The sequence below is a fragment of the Trifolium pratense genome, linkage group LG5 (genome assembly GCF_020283565.1).
Source record: "Trifolium pratense cultivar HEN17-A07 linkage group LG5, ARS_RC_1.1, whole genome shotgun sequence".
Lineage (NCBI taxonomy): Eukaryota > Viridiplantae > Streptophyta > Magnoliopsida > Fabales > Fabaceae > Trifolium > Trifolium pratense.
In genome coordinates, this window is record NC_060063.1 from 23,836,760 (window position 1) to 23,856,266 (window position 19,507).

Below are 19,507 nucleotides of genomic sequence, written 5' to 3' on the forward strand. Positions count from 1 at the left end.
TCCATTTGTTTAAACCAAATCTATATTTAAAAAGCAATCAACTTTTAACATTTCTTCAATCCATATAGTCAATAATACCAAGACTTTAACTAATGTTTAAGATATGAGAAGTAATTAAGAAGACAGTAGTAACAAAAATAATTGTAATAATGATGATTATGATTAGGGTTTAATTTAAATAGGGTTTTGCAATCGATATATGAGCCAGGACATAATGGTTTTGATGTTGCAGAAAACAGAACACAACATCCGATTAAAACCACATTTGATTGTGATTCTCCACAATATAATAGATCCATTAAGGATTTAAATAGATTCTTGCAAATGCGATCTAGGCCATGACACAACAATTTTTATTTTGTCAAAAATGTTATCAAAGATCGATTAAGACCACATTTGAATGTGATTCTCCAGAATATATGAAGGATCATAACCCGATTGAATTGTTAATGTGACTACTATTTAAAATTATGGTGAGAATAATATGATGATGATGATGATCAAGATCACTACCTATCCAAGGCTTCAAAGTACTTTTGCTTAGAGGTGGACAAGCACCCACAAACCGCCTGAATTCTGCCTAACTCGACCGCAAAAGAACCAACCTAGGTGTATCTAACCGGGTCTAAGGGGTAATCATGGTCACAAGTATGGTCTCATGCGGAGACCAAACCGCCAAAGTTATAGAAGAATCACCTTGAAATTGTTATACATTTATGAGTTGTTTCAGATCTAGCGCCGCAGGTGTAACTGGAAGAGAAATTAGTGAAATGAGTAGTCAAAGTTGAGAAAACATTTTTTCTTTTATGATAAATGTTGGTCGTTGGACTTAATTCGTTGAAGATTGATGACATGATGGTCAAGATGATAAATTTAGTGTTGCTTTTTGGTAAACGTGTAACATAGCTTTTTACTTTATTTGGCTCTATGAGTCAATGACTCTGTTTGGGAAGGTCAATAAACTAGTTTATAGCTTAGAAATTTTAGCTTATATGCTAAAAGCTCTGTTTGGTAACAGTTTTTAAAAAAGACCTTATAGCTTATTTTAATAGCTTATAGCTTATTTTTCGAACGTTATTTCAAGTAGCTTATGAACTTATAGCTTATCATATTTTCTTTCAATTTTACCCCTAGCATCTTACTTGAAAAAAAGTTAAATATTAATTTTTTATGTCATTTCACACTTATAAGCTAGTTCAACCGCTAATTTTACTTAACACTATAAATTCAATCAGCTAGCACGGATCCAGGAATTATGTGGGGTCAAAATTATTATTATTATTTTTGTAATTGGAAAAAAAATATTAAAAACTAAAATCCAAGCACAGGACGTTCTCAGATGAGAGGAAAATATTATAAATCTTATACGAATAGGTAAAAAGGAATAAAACTTAACAAAAAGATAACAAAAAATACACCAATTAAAGTTCTCTAATAAACACCAAACTCTTAAAAAACAACCAGAGAACTAGTAGGGCACCAAAGTACTACAACACAAAGATCGATAACAAAAAGTGCACCAATATGAATTCAAGAATTACAATTGCCCTCTACGGGACTGCATATTTTGAAAGTATTGCATGATATTTTCATTTTCAACACTATCAAATACCTCACTCTCTATGTATGTGACTAAACAATTATTCAGAAAGTCATCCCCATACGGTTGCGCAATTGGTTCTTCACAAAATTCATTGCTGAGAAACTCTTTTCAACTGTTGCAGTTGCCACAGGCAAAAGTAATGCCAACTTTAGAAGTAAATAAACCATTGGATAAGCAATGTGTTTTTTAGTTTCCACCATCATTCCTGAAAGATCACTAATTCCATGTAAATTAGAAAATTGTTCACTAGAACGAACATCCATGATATAATTTTCAAGTTGATTGTCGAGTCCAATAAGCTCCACAGAAGAAAATTCCGACGGATAAAATCGAGCCATATTAATCAATTTTTCCTTGTCAAATGCAAAAAATGAATCTTGTGGATTTAAGCTTGCGACACAAATAAGCAATTCACTATTCACCTCTGTAAATCTGTTATTAAGCTCTTGAAGTTGTCTATCAATCACTTTATAAAATACTTCAACTTGAAAGTGATGCAAGTTTGAAACTATTTCAACATTACGCTTTGGTTTCCCATGTAATGTGAATACATCATCCATATTTACAATTTCAATATCTTTCTTCTTACAAAACAATGTCACTTCAGCAAGTAAATTACACCAACCATCTTCTCTCATGTTTTGCAATCTTGCCTTTGACACTTTAACAAATGTCATAGCATTTACAATATCTTGATCTTTTCTTTGCAATGCTTGAGACAAATCATTAGTAATTCCCAATATATTTCTCATCAAAAGCAATTTAAAAATAAACTCAAAAGATTGCAAAGTATTCTTCAATAGATGGGCTTCAACTCTTTGTTCTGCTTTTGAGCCTTCTTTCACAATTGTATCAAGCACATCACACACAGAAGGAAACAAAGAAACTAACCTCAATAATGTACCATAATGTGAACCCCATCTAGTATCTCCAGCTCTTGTTAGTGTGCTTTCTTGATTCAAGCCATGACCACTAGAAATTTCTCCACTTTCTAATCCTTTCATTTACATTAAGAGATTGACTTTCTCTAAAAATATCTCGGCGCTTGCACGATGCTCCAACAATATTAGATAAATTGTTAATTTGAATGAAAAACCAAGCAATATCATCATCCTTTTTAGCAACCGCCACAAGTGCCAATTGGAGTTGGTGAGCAAAACAATGAACATAGAATGCACACTTATGTTCTTTTAAGATCAAACTTTTCAGGCCATTAAATTCGCCTTGCATATTACTAGCTCCATCATATCCTTGTCCACGAACTCTTGACAAGCTTAAATTGTACTTTGCAAATAGTGACTCTAATGATAACTTTAAAGATATAGCACTTGTATTTGCAACATGGACAACACCAAAAAACCTCTCAATGACATGCCCTTTCTTGTCTACATAACGTAAAACAAGAGACATTTGCTCCTTAACCGAACTGTCTCGAGATTCATCAATTAAAATGGAGAACAAATAACCATTAATATCACAAATAATAGCTTTTGAGGTCTCACGAGCAACGGCTTTCACAATATCTTTTTGAATGTCAGGTGCCACTAATTTGAGATTCCCACGACATTGTCTCAATACTTTATCAATCTCTTCATTGTGACTAGTAAGAAAATGTAGAATCTCGAGAAAATTACCTTTTCTCTTTGAGTTCACTGATTCATCATCACCGCGAAATGCTATCCCCAACTTCAAAATAAGTCGAATACAATCAACTGTTGCAGTTAAATGAATTCGATATTCCCTCTTGATCAAGTCAGATTGTTTGTTAATACTTAATAGCAACCTCAATATGCTGTTTTTGATTCATCAGTGCATTACATTTTCTCCAAGCATGATTGTGAGCACTATTAGGGCCTCCAAGATGGATGTTGAGCCTCTCTTTCTTTTTCCAGTTTGAAAATCCTTCGGTCACAAATGCATCCCAACCTTTGTTTTCTCCTATCTCATATCTCATAAGATAACAACATAAACAAAACACAACATCTTTTGATACACTATATTCCAACCAATTACCAAATTCCCGAAACCAATCAGGATTAAACTTACGTAAAGACGACCCAAATTGTCTTTGCGGAAAATTATGCTCCTTTGGTTGGCAAGACCCTTTTTGTAGATAAGCTCTTCGAATTTCATCTCGATCGTTTGGATGATAACACAACATATTTGATTTCTCTCTCCAGGATCAGCAGGAAGATTTTCCAAATCAACATCTAAGAATAATTTTTTAAAGGATGGCCCTATTTGTTGTGTTGATGTATTTTCCATTTCATTAACTTGTTGAGATTCTGATGTTGATTTTCTTTTGAAATATTTCTCCATTTCTAACCTATTAAAAAATATAACCTAATCAATAACTTGATAAACATTTTTTTATCTCTAATACAAGTAAAATGTTAAAAATAAAATAAAAATTGAGGCAAGAAATGTCAAATAACAACCATAGTATATAAGAGTAAGACAAAAATAAGAATGAAGGGAAAAAAGACTTATTTGGATTATTGTCTCTTAACCTAATTGTAATAAAGGACAAGAAGAACTAAGATTTAGAAAAGGAACACACTTGCGGTCACGACGAAGAAAGAAGGAGTAGGACACAAAGGGTTAAATTATTATTAATTTTCTATTCTTGATTGTGTTTGTGTGTGTAAATGAACAAGAAAGAAAAGAAGGGTTTCTTACTTGCTTTTACTGACACAATTGGAACTTTGGAAGAGAGAGATACGCTACACAACACAATGCCTTTTCATTTTCTTTTCTTTTTCTAAAAGAAAAAAAAAACAATAAAATTAAAAGGTCATTTATGTTCTCAAATAGACTATAGTACATGAAGTTAATATGTGGTGTGGGGACATTTGTGTATTTCATGTGGGGGCCATATGTCAAAATTACATATTATTGGTTAAAAAAATAAGAAGTGAGTGGGGTCAGCTGCCCACATTTAGTTCCACTTGCATCCGTCCCTGTCAGTTAGTTTATCCGCTATAATCTAAAAGCTAGTTTATAAGTTCATCCATTATAAGCTAGCTTATTAGCTATATATTCTTATTCACTTCATCTTCATCTTTTTTTCCCCCTTTTTTTTTTGTTTTTTCCAATGTATTTTGGTTCGATAAATTTTGGAATGGTAGAGTTTTCTGAGTTACTAATTTTGATGCTCTCCTCAGATGCTATAATATTTTTTAATTGAAAATTAAAACTTTTTTTTTTTGACAAATTTGAAAATTACACTCATTTCTCAGCAAGAGGTGGATCCCTGGAATTTAGAATCCATGATCAGTACTCTAGTTGGTCTTTAGATAGCCAAGAATCAAGATGCATAATATGGAGATTTCTTATCCGGAGAATGGATATTTTCTCAATAAATTTGAGCTTAGATCTTCCACCTAAAGCAACCGTTAGAGCATCTAATGAAGCTCCCTCTTTTAGGTACTTAACCGAGTCTCGAGTACTTATAATTGGGTTTCACATGTACACATTATTCATTTATACTACCACTCGTTAAATTTTTTAATAATAGTATCTAATAATTATTCAATCAAACCCAACACTTAAAAGTTCTAACTGGGTTCCACTAATAACACATATCACCAATAACTCTACATTATTATAAATGAATCTCACAAAAATAGGGATGACAGGAAAACCCATACCCGACAGACCCACTCGAACCCAAACCCAAGTCAACGGGCGAAACCCGAGTTGACTGGGTTTGGGTTTGGGTTTGGGTGACACTAGATATATGGGTGTGGGTTTGGGTAGTATCAAACTCACACCCGAAACATATTCACTCACCCGTTTATATATTAAATTACCTATTTACCACTACGTATTTTGCTCCCTTTTAAGTTTTTGAATGTTCTACTGGTGCATATGTTGTAGTGATGATAACATTTGATGAATTGTTTAGTAAAAAAAAAACTATCTTGAAATTTACAAACTATATTACCAAATTATGCTACATTTTGTATTTTATTAAATATAGTTCGGGTCGGGTTTGAGTAGATAATAAATTTTGTGTCTTCTTGTTATGAGTTTCGGGTTTGGGTGAAAAAACCTGAACCCAACGGGTGTGGGTTTCGTTTTTCCACCCGAACAACATTTGAGTTTAGGTGGCACCCAAATATATGGGTGTGAGTTTGGGTAGTATCAAACCCGCACTCATGAGCACCCATTGTCATCCCTACACAAAAATAGTATATGTATCGTTGCTTATTGTAAAATCAATACCTATTAAATACTAATTTATGTTTTGCGCCTATAAGGTACCTATTAGGTACCGATGCTCTAAAAATAGATATCCACGATTCTCTTAATCAACGGTGGTAGTTGAACTCATTTAATGTTGATTGGGATTCTATTCCAGTTCCATCCTTATAGAAGAAGACATAATAATACTTTTGGGAGTTAACCAAGACCCTGCATAAGATGAAAAATTAGTAGAACGGTTTCCTTCATAGTTTGGCAAAAATAAAAATAAAAAAGAAAAAATAAAGCAAAAGAAACAATTTCTACTCATACCATGTGGAAAAATGGAACTAAGATATATATATATATATATATATATATATATATATATATATATATATATATATAGAGAGAGAGAGAGAGGAAATTATAGTTACAAGGAATGAAATCTAGCCTAACAATTAGGAGAAATTAGCTATACACAACTACTCCCTCCGGTCCTTTTTATAAGGAACAATTTGGAAAAAATTTTTTGTCCTTTTTATAAGAAACAATCATTAAATTTATTCTTACAATTCCATTTTTACCCTTATTAAATTGTATCCATTCCAAAGTTATGCATTAATTAGAGTGATATATTCTCTAAGGATAAATTAATACACCAAGGTTAGTTTTGGAATAGATTGTAAAATTTTAGAATTTTTATTAAGAAAGATAATGTTTCTTGGTACGTGTGTTTTTTCCAAAGTGTTCCTTATAATAAGGACCGGAGGGAGTATTAGAGTATAGCTAGCACTAATTTATACAATATTATTCTTTTTCTATGATGTTGACTATGGAGACATGTTCAAAGTTGGTTGCATTTTAAATATGGATTTGGTTTAAACGGCATGGAGAATGATCATTTATCACATTATAGAGATGCTATATCAACTTGAGTCTTGTTCTTCTTCTCTATCGATCTATCCCTCCTTTTATTTTCAACCCTCAACCTTCTCCAACCTCTTCGTGTATCCCTCCTTTTATTTTCTTCCTTCCCAACAAATATGGAAGTACCCCAAGACGTTACTTTTGATTTGAGATATTTTCTTGGCTACATGTAAAAAGCATTTGCAAGTTCAAATCAACTTGCAATTCAATTTCCAAATTTTTGAAGAAACAATCTTTGGAACAAAGCAGACTCAAAATTTGTTTAAGAAGGATGACACATGCTTATTAATGCAACCCGTCAAATATACGTCACAAAAAGGGTAGAGTTACATTATTTACCTAAATACCAACATTCTTCTGGTGCCACTAACAATGTCTTGAGTTTCCTATCAAATATAGTTAGTTAGTCTCATAGCTTCAAATATTGTTCTAAAATTTTCATATGCAACCCAATAACAAAATTTTACAACATTTATAGCCTCTGGCAACACTTTTATAAGCAACATGTGAGAATTGTTGCCTAAAACTGATATAGGCAATACTTTATGATTGTTGCTGTGTATTTCATTGCAACGCCATAAAAGCATACCCTAAAATATACTAGGGAACGATTTTCACTGGTAACCTCATATATACCTTGCCAATAGCTAGTAAACATCCCCTAAGCTATCTTTGGAAACAATTTTCAAAGGTTGCTGTATTTTAAACAAAAGGCTACATTAATAAAGTATTGTATAAAAGTTAACTTGTAATTTAATTTACAAAAAACGCCGCCAAAGACAATAGGCAACGCTTGCGTAGAAGACACTTGAGACACTTGAAAAGCGTCCCCTATTCTTTTAGGAAACACTTTTAAAGGTTCTGGCATCCTTTTCACCTGTTGTCAGAGGCAATAAATGTTGTAGTGAAATCTTGGTCTTCTATTCCAATCCCAAAGTCATTTCAAATACAAAATAATTTTGCTAATGCAAAATTCTTTTTACCTTACTCTTTAGACGACTACAAAGTATTTCTTTTTGAAAACATAGTGGAATGGACGCCAACTTGTTATAAATGCAATGTTTATGATGGAAAGGGAAGGGGTTTGGAAAACAATGCAGCGTGGTTTTTTATCCGGAGAAAATGACATGAAATTTGATATGCCTGTATTTTAGGATATATGTCTGTATTAAAAATATGACTCTTCACTACAAGAAAAATGTGTTTTAGCTTCAAATTTTTTAGCGTCCGCCACGACACGGACGCTACTAGCGTCTCGTTTGAGTCTACTTGACAGACGATACTGTATATTTATTTTTTTAATTTAATATTTAAAGTTAGCGTCTGCTTTTAGAAACGCTAAGGAGACTCTTTGAAAAAATAAATAACTAATTGTTTTTTTTAGTTCATTGAGTCTGCTTAGGCGGACTCTAATGATAATTAAATTAAATTAAATAAGAAAAAAACTTTTTGATAAGCGATAAAAAATTTCACAATAATGGAAACTGAGATGTCGAAGAAGCTCAAACTCTTCTTCAATCTCTCCTAATCCTCCGCCATTCCTAATCCTCCGCCGTCGAAGAAGTCCTCCGCCGTTCCTAATCTCTTCAATCTCTCCTAATCCTCCGCCGTTCCTAACTCTCCTTCAATCTCTCGTTTCCGTCGATGAAGCTCGCAACTCTCTTCAATCTCTTGTCACGCGTCTCTCCTCTCCGTTGCCGTCGAAGAACCTCAAAATTACTCGGTTGTTTACCATCGTTTTCACGATTCCAAGTAAGTAACTTCATCTCTTCACAAATTTCTGCACTTCATGTTCTTTGTAGTTTGTTTTTCTTAATCTCTTGTTCTTTTAATTTTGAGTTTGTGCTTGGTTGGATTCACTAGCCAAAAGGGATTTTTTAAGACCTAAAATTGATTTTTGAGATGTTTTAGGGATTCACTAGCCAAAAGGGAATTTTAAGACCTAAAATTGTGAAGTAGCTTGCGTCACTGTAACCATGTTTTTCAATTAGTGATAAAAAAAATAGTGATATATTCCTATTAGTGATATATGAAGGAGTGGTTTCTAATAGTGATTATAATCCATTCTAACTTCAAGCTGCTCACTGTAACCATGTTTTGTTCCAAGCTGCTCACTATAACCATGATTTTCAATTTCAATGAAATGTAGTGTTTACCATAAAAACAAAAATAGTGATTAGAATTGATTCTAACTTCAAACTAGTATTTATGTAGATTTTGTCTCTAAATGTGAGCTTCAATTAGAGTGATAAAATAGACTTATATAGTTTTTGTCTCTAACTGTGAGCTTCATGTACCTCACAATCAATAACTCTTAAGAAATTATTAACAGTACCATGTAAGGAATGAGTTTCCTCTAAAATGTCCAACGTCCCTAGTGGTTGATAATTTCATGTTTTTCATGTAGAAAATGGATCGTAGTTGGATGTATGATAGAGTAAATCCTAATAGGTTTGGTTTGAAAGATACTTTTTTTAGTGGAGTTGGAGAGTTTGTTAACAAGGCTATGGAACAACCACAATTTTTAAACCACGGAGAGATAAGATGTCCTTGTGTAAAGTGCAAGTGCATTGACTTGTAGACGCCTAATGAGGTCAAATATTGTCACTTGTACCAATTTGGTTTTCTGCCAAACTATTATATATGGACTTGAAGACGCCTAATGAGGTCAAATGTCATTTATGTCTTTGACTGTGACATTAATTTATATATATTAGTTGCAGATAACACAAATCCACTTCCTTTAATGGAAGGCGAAGGAAACTCACTTAAAGTATCTTTCATGTCTCATATTGCTGAAGATATAAATGATTCCCCTACATTCTCAGGTTATAGATCCCTTATTCTTGTCATATTTCTCATTATCATCTCTTCTATACTTTCAGCTAACTTCTTTTCCCTCTCTGTCGAAACGTATCTGTAGATGGTGTTCCGAAAGAAGGACTTCAAATAGAAGATGTACTTACAGTTCTGTTATCGATAAGGGAAAAAGTAAGTTCTTGGAAATATATTTCACTGTATATTAGTTGCTTGTTTTTGTATATTATTGTGTCATTTTACTTTCTTATGCACCAAGCTATCCTATTTACATTACTTCTTATTGTTATTATTTCCTCTAGTTGATGAATATGTTTCCCTTATCTTTAAATATGGAATGACAGGTGAAGTTTGCATCAGAAAATCCCGGCACTCCACCTTTTTCGGATGACATCTTGTTACGCTATGCAGGAGGCTTCAAAGTAAGAAAGACATGGAAGGAGGAGCATGATTTAGTCTTACTGCGCACAGTTTTGAAGTATGTCTTTTAATAGATAATTCTCTATCATCATAGCCATAGGCAATTACATTGCATTTCCACAATTTGTGTGTGTGCGCGCACGTCTACTTATCTTATCCTCCATTTATCCTCTAACATAGTTCTTTTATGTTAAGGCATGGATATGGAAAGTGGGCAGCTATAGTTGATGATAACGATCTGAATATTCAGACGCTCATCTGTCAGGAGTTAAAGATGCCCTTTATATAGACTTGAGTGTTTCTATCTTCTTTCTATTAACAATAGGTAAAGGTGAAAAGGTACATGGAGGAGCTTATCCTAGCAAAGCCGAGATCAGAAAGAGCATGCGAAGAGCACGAAATGGACCTGGTAGAAATCAGAGCGGGGGTGGCAGGGTTGACAGTTTAAAAGGTTTCAATCCTGACAGTTTTGATAGAGTTCTTCTTGATGCTCCATGTTCTGCCCTTGGTTTAAGGCCTCGGTTATTTGCTGGATAGGTAAAAGATCCGTTAATTGAAAATTGGTCTGCATTTACTTGAATTTATACCCGCACACTCGCACCAATTTGCATGCACTGGTGCAAATATAGATAGCAAACAGGGACCTACATATCTTCAAGTAGTTGACTCCTCATTTTTCACTTCTGAATTTATAGCACATATAATTGTTAACAGCTAATTCCTGTTCTATGACTTTTACATCTTTACATACACCGGAATTTTTTTTATAGGATCTAGAAGTAATGGATCAATATGTTAGAAGTTAAAACTTAGTTTGGTCAGTGTAATGTGTATCAATCATCTTTGTTTGGATGGTTAAATTTGTATTTTTTTTCTGATATAAATAGAAATTTAAATTGAAGTTAAAACTTAATGTTTGGAATCTTTTCAAGGCTTGCAGCCAGATTAGTTTTTTGAATTATCTCGGGTTTTGTTGTGTCAATATGCTGCAGCCAAACCGATGTGTTGGTTATAAGTTTCGTTTGCCTTCTTTTGTGAGTGAGATTTCTTTAAAACTAATCTGTTGATTCTTATCTTGAATAGTTGTACGATAAATCCTAATGAGAATGAAGCATTAGTTCGATATGCTTTGGATAAATACAAATATCTATCATTGGCACCACAGGTTTGGTGGGTTATATATTAGTGAGTTATATTTTGATTGATGGTAAGTTAGGACTATTTTAATGGATTATATATTTTGCGGGATATTTTGGTGGATGTAGACATTTTTTGTTGACATTATATATGGTTATATATTAGAAATAGAAGGTCTAATAAAGAACTACTTAATTTGTATTTTAGATGTACTAATACTAATTGTTTGTTGATTTTCCATCAGCAACAAAGCTATATTTGAAAAAAAAAAAAAAAAAAAGTTTGCGTCTGCTTTTAGTTGACACTATATTATTCAAAAACTAATTTATAGCATCTAAAAAAAGCAGACGCTAAGCTTAGCGTCTGCTTTTAGTTGACACTATATTATTCAAAAACTAATTCATTGCATCTAACAAAAGCAGACGCTAATATTAGCCAATAGCGTCCGCCATATATTCAAGTCACTAGCTTCAGCTTTGCGTTTAAAAAGACAGACGCTAAAGTAGCGTCTGCTGGACGCAACTGCTAGCTTCAGGCATTTAAGCGTCCGCCATGACACAGACTCTAGGTAGACGCTAAACCCTTGTAGCGTCCGTTTTTTGGTATTTAGCGTCTGTTTTTGGCGGACGCTCCAAAGCAGTTTTCTTGTAGTGAGCTTCCTCCAGGCAAAAAACCACAGGCATGTCAAATTTTGTGTCCCTTCCTCCTAGTAAAAAACCACGCTCCATTGTTTCCCACACCCCTTCCTTTCCGTGATAAACATTGCATGTATAACAAGTTGGCGTCCATTCCACTATGTTTTAAAAAAGAAACACTTTGGAGTCTTCTAAAGAGCAATGTAAAAAGAATTTTGCATTAGCAAAATTATTTTGTATTTGAAATGACTTTGAGATTGGAATAAAAGGCCAAGATTTTGTTATTGGGTTGCATATGAAAACTTTAACCGGATCATTAATGTTGTGACAAAGAACTAGACCATTACTTGAAGCTATGAGACTAACCGTATTTCATAGGAAACTCAAAACATTGTTAGTGACACTAAAAGACTGTTGGTGTTTAGGTAAAGAATGCAAATCTACCCTTTTTGTGACGTATCTTTGATTTATTTCATCATGTTGAATGAATAAGCATGTATCATCCCTCCCAAACAAATTTTGAGTCTGCTTTGTTCTGAAAACCGTTTCTTCCGAAAATTTGGAAATTGGGTTGCAAGTTGATTTGAACTTGCAAATGATTTTTGCAGGTAGCCAAAAAAATATCTCAAAACTAACGTCTTGAGATACTTTCATATTGCTAAGAAGGAAGAAAATAAAAGGAGATATTCAAGAAGAGGTTTGAGAAGCGGTTGAGGGTTGAAATAAAAGGAGGGATAGATCGTAAGAGAAGAAGAACAAGAAGTGGAAGAAGGTGATGGAGTAATGTTGATAGAAGTGATATATAATTTTAATGCATAATTTAGGCAGAGTTGCATATGGTGATTATGTGCAAAATTTGAAGTAGGAAGAATGCAAAACATTGTTAGGGTCACCGGAGGACTAATTGATTCTTCACACCTAAGAGATTACCATCTTCCGACAAAGTTTTATAGATATTTGAATTGATATTTAAAAATATAACTAAGATGTGATACATAATGTTATGATCTCAATTGCTTTACTTTTTACACGGGTTTGATTTAATTTTTCACATATCTTTTTGAATATTTTAATTCAACATTTTACAAAAGTAATTAAGATGTGAGGCCTAAGGTTATTGTCCAAGAAAATCTGTTTAAAATGCAATCAACTTTTAAAATTTCTTTAATCCATAGTCAACAACATCATAGAAAACGTAGAAAGTAAATAATTACCTATAACTTTAACCAATTAGAAGATGAGCTATTTGCTTGAGAAATCTTCGGTGAATGATGAAAAAAAAATTCAAATCCTTCACAATAATATCATCAGTTGTATCTATCTGTCCATGGCTTAAAAAAACTTTTGGTAAAGCTATTGAGGTACAATTCTCACACTCTTCCCAATCTCCAAACAAAGATTTTCTCTTCAAATATTGAACAAATTGCTTACCAGATTGTTGCAAGTTCACGATGTCTTTGTTGGAGTTCGAAAATGCGAACAAAATTATTTTGTTGACATACATATGATGAACTGAGGTCCACCATAGCTGCACAACAGAATCTGAATAACTGAAAATCACAGCAACAGGTGGATCCATGGAATTTAGAATCCATGATCACTCTAGTTGGTCTTTAGATAGCCAAGATGAAAAACTAGGAAAACGGTTTTCTTCCATAGTTTGGCAACAAAACAAAATTAAGCAAAAGAAACAATTGCTACTGATACTATGTGGAAAAATGGAACTAAGAGACTTATTCCCCATGTTAGTCCAGAGCTAGTTTTGGAATTTTAGATTTATTAATGAAAAAAATTAAATTCTTTGATCTGTTTGATTTTTTTTAAGTGTTTCTTATAAGAAAGATCGGAAGGAGTATAATTCTTTCTATACTTTTTCTATGATGTTGTTGACTATGGATCGAAGACATGTTCAAAGTTGGTTGCATTTTAAATGTGGATTTGGTTTAAAGTTAAACACATGGAGAATGATCATTTATCACACTCTAGAGATGTTATATCAACTAGCTAGTGCTTGTCATTTTTAGATTCCCAAGTTTTTTTCTTTTTTGAATGGTTTCCCAAAGTTTCTTTTTAGAAACTCAAAAAAGTGATATTTCACATCTCATAATGCCAGATAAAAATTAGTCACACATATGCCAAATATCATCAACCAAGCATATCAAAATATGGAAAATAACAAAGACATTATTCACAACAATCAACTTTTTTTCTTTGAATTTTCTTTTGCTTTTATTGTAGTTCCTGACTAGACAAAAGATGAAAAATAGTGATAATTATCACTATTTTTCATCTTTTGTCTAGTCATGGTATAGTGACTAGAATAAAAGTAAAATAAAATTTAAGAAAGAAAAGTTGATTGTTGTGAATATTGTTTTTGTTATTTTCCATATATATAGACTAATTTAATATGTTTGGTCAATTTGTATGATATTTGGTGTATGCGTGACTAATTTCCATCTAGCATTATGAGCTATAAAAATCACTTTTTTTAAGTTTCTAAAGAAAAACTTGGTGTATGGTATTTATCACTAGCTAGTCTGTTATTTTTCATATATATAATTAGAGTTTAATTGATATGCACTGACGGTGTAAAATAGTTTTACACGATCGTCCAATAAATAACCATCATTTTACCATGTCATGTCAAGAAAGTGGGGTGAAGTGGGGTGATGTGGCGGAAAACATGGTTGGTATTGGTTGACTGTGTAAAATTATTTTACACCGTCGGTGCATATCAATTAAATCCATATAATTAAGATGTGCGATATAAAGTTATGATCTCAATAGTTTGACATGGCTTATTCTTCACATATCTTTTTGAATATTTTAATTGAACATTTTACAAAAATAACTAAGATGCCTAAGGTTATAGTTTAAGAAGATCTATATTTAAAATGCAACCAACAACTTTCATCATCTCTTCAATCCATAGTCAACAACATCATAGAAAACGTTGAAAGTAAATAATTACCTATAACTTTAACCAATTAGAAGATGTGCTATTTCTTTTAACAAATCTTTGGTGAATCTTAAAAACACTTTCAAATCTTTCACAAGAATATTAGTTGTACCTACCTGCCCAAGACTTCAAAGTACTTTTGCTTCCTCATCTCAAAGAACATCTTTACGGAGTATTAATTTTTATTGATTTTGATAAAGCCATTGAGAGGTACTCTGCACACTCATCCCAATATCCAACTTCAAATTGAAGAAGAGAGCAGATTCGATCTTGCTCTAGCCTAAACACAAATTTAAGTCAATACTCGCCACTTTCTTATCTCAGGACAAAAATGAGATCATTTAAACATTATAGAAAAACAAACAACCATGAAATATTCTAATACATTTTCACAAATACTTAAATAAAAGCAAGACTAACTAATGTTTTAGATATGAGAAGTAATTAAGATGATAGTAGTAACAAAAATAATTGTAATAATGATGATTGTGATTAGGGTTTTAAATAGAGGTTTGCAATCGAGATCTGGGCCACAAAATAATGGTTTTGATGTTGCAGAAAACACAACATGACATCGATTAAAACCACATCTGATTGCGATTCTTCACAATATCATAGATCCATTATGGTTTTAAATAGAGTTCTGCTACTGTGATCTAGGCCACGACACAACAATTTTTATTTTGTCAAAACTGCTACGACTCATAACCCGATTGAATTTTAAAGTGACTACAATTTAAAATTATGATGAGAATGAAATGATGGTGACGAGATGATGATCAAGATCACTACCTGTCCAAGGCTTCAAAGTACTTTTGCATAGAGGTGGACAAGCACCCGTAAATCGCCTGAATCCGCATATAACTTGACTGCAAAAGAACCGATCTGGACGGATCAAACTAGGTCTAATGGGTAAACATATGATAGAAGAATCACTCTGAAATTGTTACACATTTATGAGTTTTTGCAGATCCGGCGCCGCAGGTGAGAAAATAGTGAAATGATTAGTCAAAGCTGAGAAAATATATATTCTTTTGTGATAAATGTTAGCCGTTGAATTTATTTTGATGGAGATTGATGACATGAATGGTCAAGATGATCAGTTTTTTGTTTCTTTTTGGTAAACGCGTAACTTTACTTGGCTCTTTCGGACTATGATTTAAAATAATCAAATTAATTTGCCTCCAACTCTTAGGACGCATCAGACCATGAATATTTATGAGAAAGAAAGACATAAGCAATGTTTGCAAGCACCTCCCATGTCTCTTATCTACTGATTCACTTCATCTTCTTTTTCTTCATGCTATGGTTTTTTATCGTTCTCTTAGTACCAAGGCGCTATGCGTTTATGTTGGATCTATGCTATGTTCAGTGGTTCCTGGATTAATAAGCTCTGTGGAGAAATCACTGAATGAAATCGGCATCGGGCCTCGTTTCGTGAAATTACCATACCAGGCTAGTCAATTGGACTGGTCATCGATCCTTGTAACTTTCGGCTATTGTATTGTATGTTAGAATTTCTATACTTTTATAAACCAAATTCAACCTTAAACAGCTGAAACTAAATTGGAATTAAATAGCCGAAATACCTCCAGCCATTGTTGCTGCTTAAACCTTGTCTGAGGATTGTTCTTCATTGTTTGAGGATGTTCAAGCTCTTCTAAACCTTCCACAATCTCCTTTAGATGGTGTAAGTTACTGAATAGAGATATGAGACTCAGGGAACCAAAACAAAGGGATTGCACTCTATTTATAACTTTTGTCCATGGCAAAAATATTTTACGTGCAATCATAATTGCCACACTATCTTTATGGGCGGTTACTATATTTGAGGGAAAGAATAAATACCACACTTTAGGCTTAATGGATAATTACCACAATGTGCACTTGATAGTAACTAGTATCCGGACCCGTGCCAAGCACGGGTTAAAAAGTGACTATAAAAATTAAGATTTTAATATTTCAAATTTCATAATTATCTAACACAAAAAATGATAAATTACACTAATATATATGTTTAATAAGTCACCAAATTTTTTTGTCTTTAAAAATCTATGTAACAAATTTTGCTACTTCAAAAATTAAAATGCCAATAATTAAATAATGACTAAAATTTTGGAAAAAAAAAAATAAGCCCAAAAAATCATTTTTTTAATAAGGGATCTAAATTTTACTTTTATGAAAATATGAAGACCAATATACATTTAAATTTATTTTTATTACAAAAACAATTTAACACAATTCAAATTTGCTGCGCACATAAAATAAAGTAGAGTAGTTACATTCGAAGATCATCTTTTTATTTCTAAACTTTTGACTTTCTGCATTTTATTTAAAGTAAAATCGTTACATGCGAATATCATATTTTTCTTACGGTTAGCCTGACATAATTCGGTTCCTGCTTTATCCTTACTCAATCATCGGAAGTTGGACACTTCCTCTATTTTTACTCGATGTGGCCTCCAGGAAACGACTTTCCTTCATTGTGTTCAGGACTATACATTCTCTAGAAACCTTTGGCACCACATTGAATTCAATGATTGAACTTTCTTCTCTATAATTGACGCACATGATTGGCTCAAGGTTGGCTCCATGTGTCCCCAAGCTAATTCCTTCTCGGCTGGTGTTTGGTGTATGGAGATATCATAATTTAATTTATTTAAACAATGAGTCTTGTCCTTAAATCAGCTATCCTTCAACATCCAGAGCTTGGTCGAGATTTTCACGTCTTTTTTCTCCTCTAATCACGTTGGTACAGGTTCATCAAATGAAACAATGAAAACTTCTCTTGTGTGGTCCTCAACGTTGATGGTAGTTATTTAGGTTCCCCGATTAGAGCTAGTTATGAGGGTCTTATCAAATACAATTTATATTTTTACTTACCAGACTTTTCGGGCTTCATTCGTGAGTCGTCTGACATGATGCTTGCGAAACTTTATGTTGTTTATAGAGGTCTTACATTGGCCAAAAACTTGGCTATTGAAAAACTTGTTTGCTACTCTGACTTATTACTCTACATCAAATATTGAATGTTAATATTCAATATAAGTATAATATTACAAAAGAAATAAAATTCAAGATAAAGCTTGTTATAGTGATTATAACGCGAAATTTAAAATCATGAAACAGATCAAATGAAACCGATTCGGTGGTAAGATTAAACATTGGTCTTGGTAGTAGAGTTTGGATAAAAATCTTCGAGCTATTGTCATTTAAATTAATGGTTTTTTTTTTTTGACGGAATTTATATGAATGGCTTATGACACATATAAAATGTTAACTAAAGGCAAGAGATTAAGAATTGCCATAACTAAAGGCAATTAAATGACACATATATGAAACCACGACCGATTCACCACAATGTACAAAGCAAATGGAACAACATGACATTTTCTTATAACAACAATAATAAAATATACAAACACAACAACACCAAGAACATATCCACATGAATTCCATTCCAAAGCTTGACATTTTCCTATGTCAATCTTATTAGTGAGGTGATTTCTAATAAATATTTGATATTTCAATACCTTCCAAAGCTTGACATTTATTTTGTTCTTATTTCCACTCAGTTATTCACCAGAACATATCCACATGAATTACATTCATCTCTTTGGGTAATAACATGTTGCTAGCATAATGTTGCGCAAGAGCTGAAATACATCTTAAACATTTCTTTACAACAACTTCACTTTTAAAAGTACATATTCCACCGATTTAGAAATCACATCATTGTTGAAATCAAATCACCAATGGTCTCTTTGACTCAAGGACGACATGAAAAAAATAGAATTTAAAATCTGGATACTTGTTGATATTAGCACAAAAGTCAGCTTATGAACTATTTTTTTAAAATAAAATGAAAGTGCAGTGACAAAAGGAAAGGTTTTTAAAATACAGGGACTAAAACTCAAATGACCCGTAAGTACATGAACCTTTTGCATATTTAAGCTCCAAACGAATTATGTAAATTCTGATTTTGCATAAATTGTAATTGTATAATTTGCTTACTTCATATCCTGCGGGCTGCACTAATACTATGCTGAAATTCTACCCAACTCAAACAATGAAAGTGTTAAAGTTGTTGATTATGAATTGTTGGAAACACATCTAGAAATTAGGTCTCAAATTTCAAGCTATAATCCTGACATCAGCTTCAGAATTATGTTCGATATGACTCAAAATTTGCAAAGTTAACAGAACATAAGATCTTTGTGCAAAACTTGTGAAAACAAATAAGTGCAACACATTTGATATGGTTTATAAGCTTCTGAAGTTGGCTTTGGTCTTACCGATAGCAACTGCAAGCATCAAACATGTTTTTTCAACTATGAAATTTGTGAACGTGTTTTTTTTTGCCACACTAATATGTCAGGTTTGGATCCGCCCTTGTCCCCGAGAGAACTTGATGCATGCAATGAATTTAAAGAAATGAAAACACAGATAGAAAACTATTCAAGAGAACTTGAAACACAAAATTTGAAGCATGAAGAGAATAACGATGATTTTGTTGAACTTAATGATAAAGAGAATGATAAATTTTAGGTTGTTGACTCGTATTGTTTGAGTGTTACCTCGTAGGCAAAGTCAAAGTGGAATTCGTAAGCTTAATAAATTTATTGCTGCATTTCCTTGGTTAATTAAAATCAAATACAAAAAACAAACAAATTCAGTTTAGTTTTTTTTGGTTTAGTTAATTTTTTTACTTAAAGCAAAATAAGATCGAGTAATTTTCACTTTGATTTGATTTTTTGGGTTCATCGATTTTGTCCAAATATTTCTGCTTACTTAAGTATACTAACCACTTTTTATTGAAAA

General features: G+C 32.6%; 2 protein-coding genes across 5 annotated transcripts; one reads left to right on the plus strand and one right to left on the minus strand.

Moving 5' to 3' along the window:
• Nucleotides 1–1,644: 1,644 nt before the first annotated feature.
• On the minus strand, nt 1,645–3,922 carry LOC123886290 (zinc finger MYM-type protein 1-like). Its single transcript, XM_045935622.1, has 4 exons — nt 3,650–3,922; nt 3,387–3,545; nt 2,806–3,289; nt 1,645–2,600 (listed from the first exon to the last, which is right to left on the minus strand). Exons 1-4 carry the CDS (start codon nt 3,920–3,922, stop codon nt 1,645–1,647), a joined length of 1,872 nt encoding a protein of 623 aa, XP_045791578.1.
• A 4,213-nt stretch (nt 3,923–8,135) lies between these two features.
• LOC123884435 (CHD3-type chromatin-remodeling factor PICKLE-like) lies at nt 8,136–11,121 on the plus strand. 4 transcript variants are annotated; one of them, XM_045933528.1, is made up of 6 exons: nt 8,136–8,470; nt 9,442–9,546; nt 9,642–9,709; nt 9,880–10,013; nt 10,151–10,492; nt 11,039–11,121. In XM_045933528.1, exons 2-5 carry the CDS (start codon nt 9,465–9,467, stop codon nt 10,242–10,244), a joined length of 378 nt encoding a protein of 125 aa, XP_045789484.1. In that variant the 5' UTR covers nt 8,136–8,470; nt 9,442–9,464; the 3' UTR covers nt 10,245–10,492; nt 11,039–11,121. The 4 variants fall into 4 exon arrangements, with proteins under 4 accessions (XP_045789484.1, XP_045789486.1, XP_045789483.1 ...); XM_045933530.1 differs by having other exon boundaries at nt 8,173–8,470; nt 10,281–10,492; XM_045933527.1 differs by having other exon boundaries at nt 8,179–8,470; nt 9,436–9,546.
• Nucleotides 11,122–19,507: the final 8,386 nt, after the last annotated feature.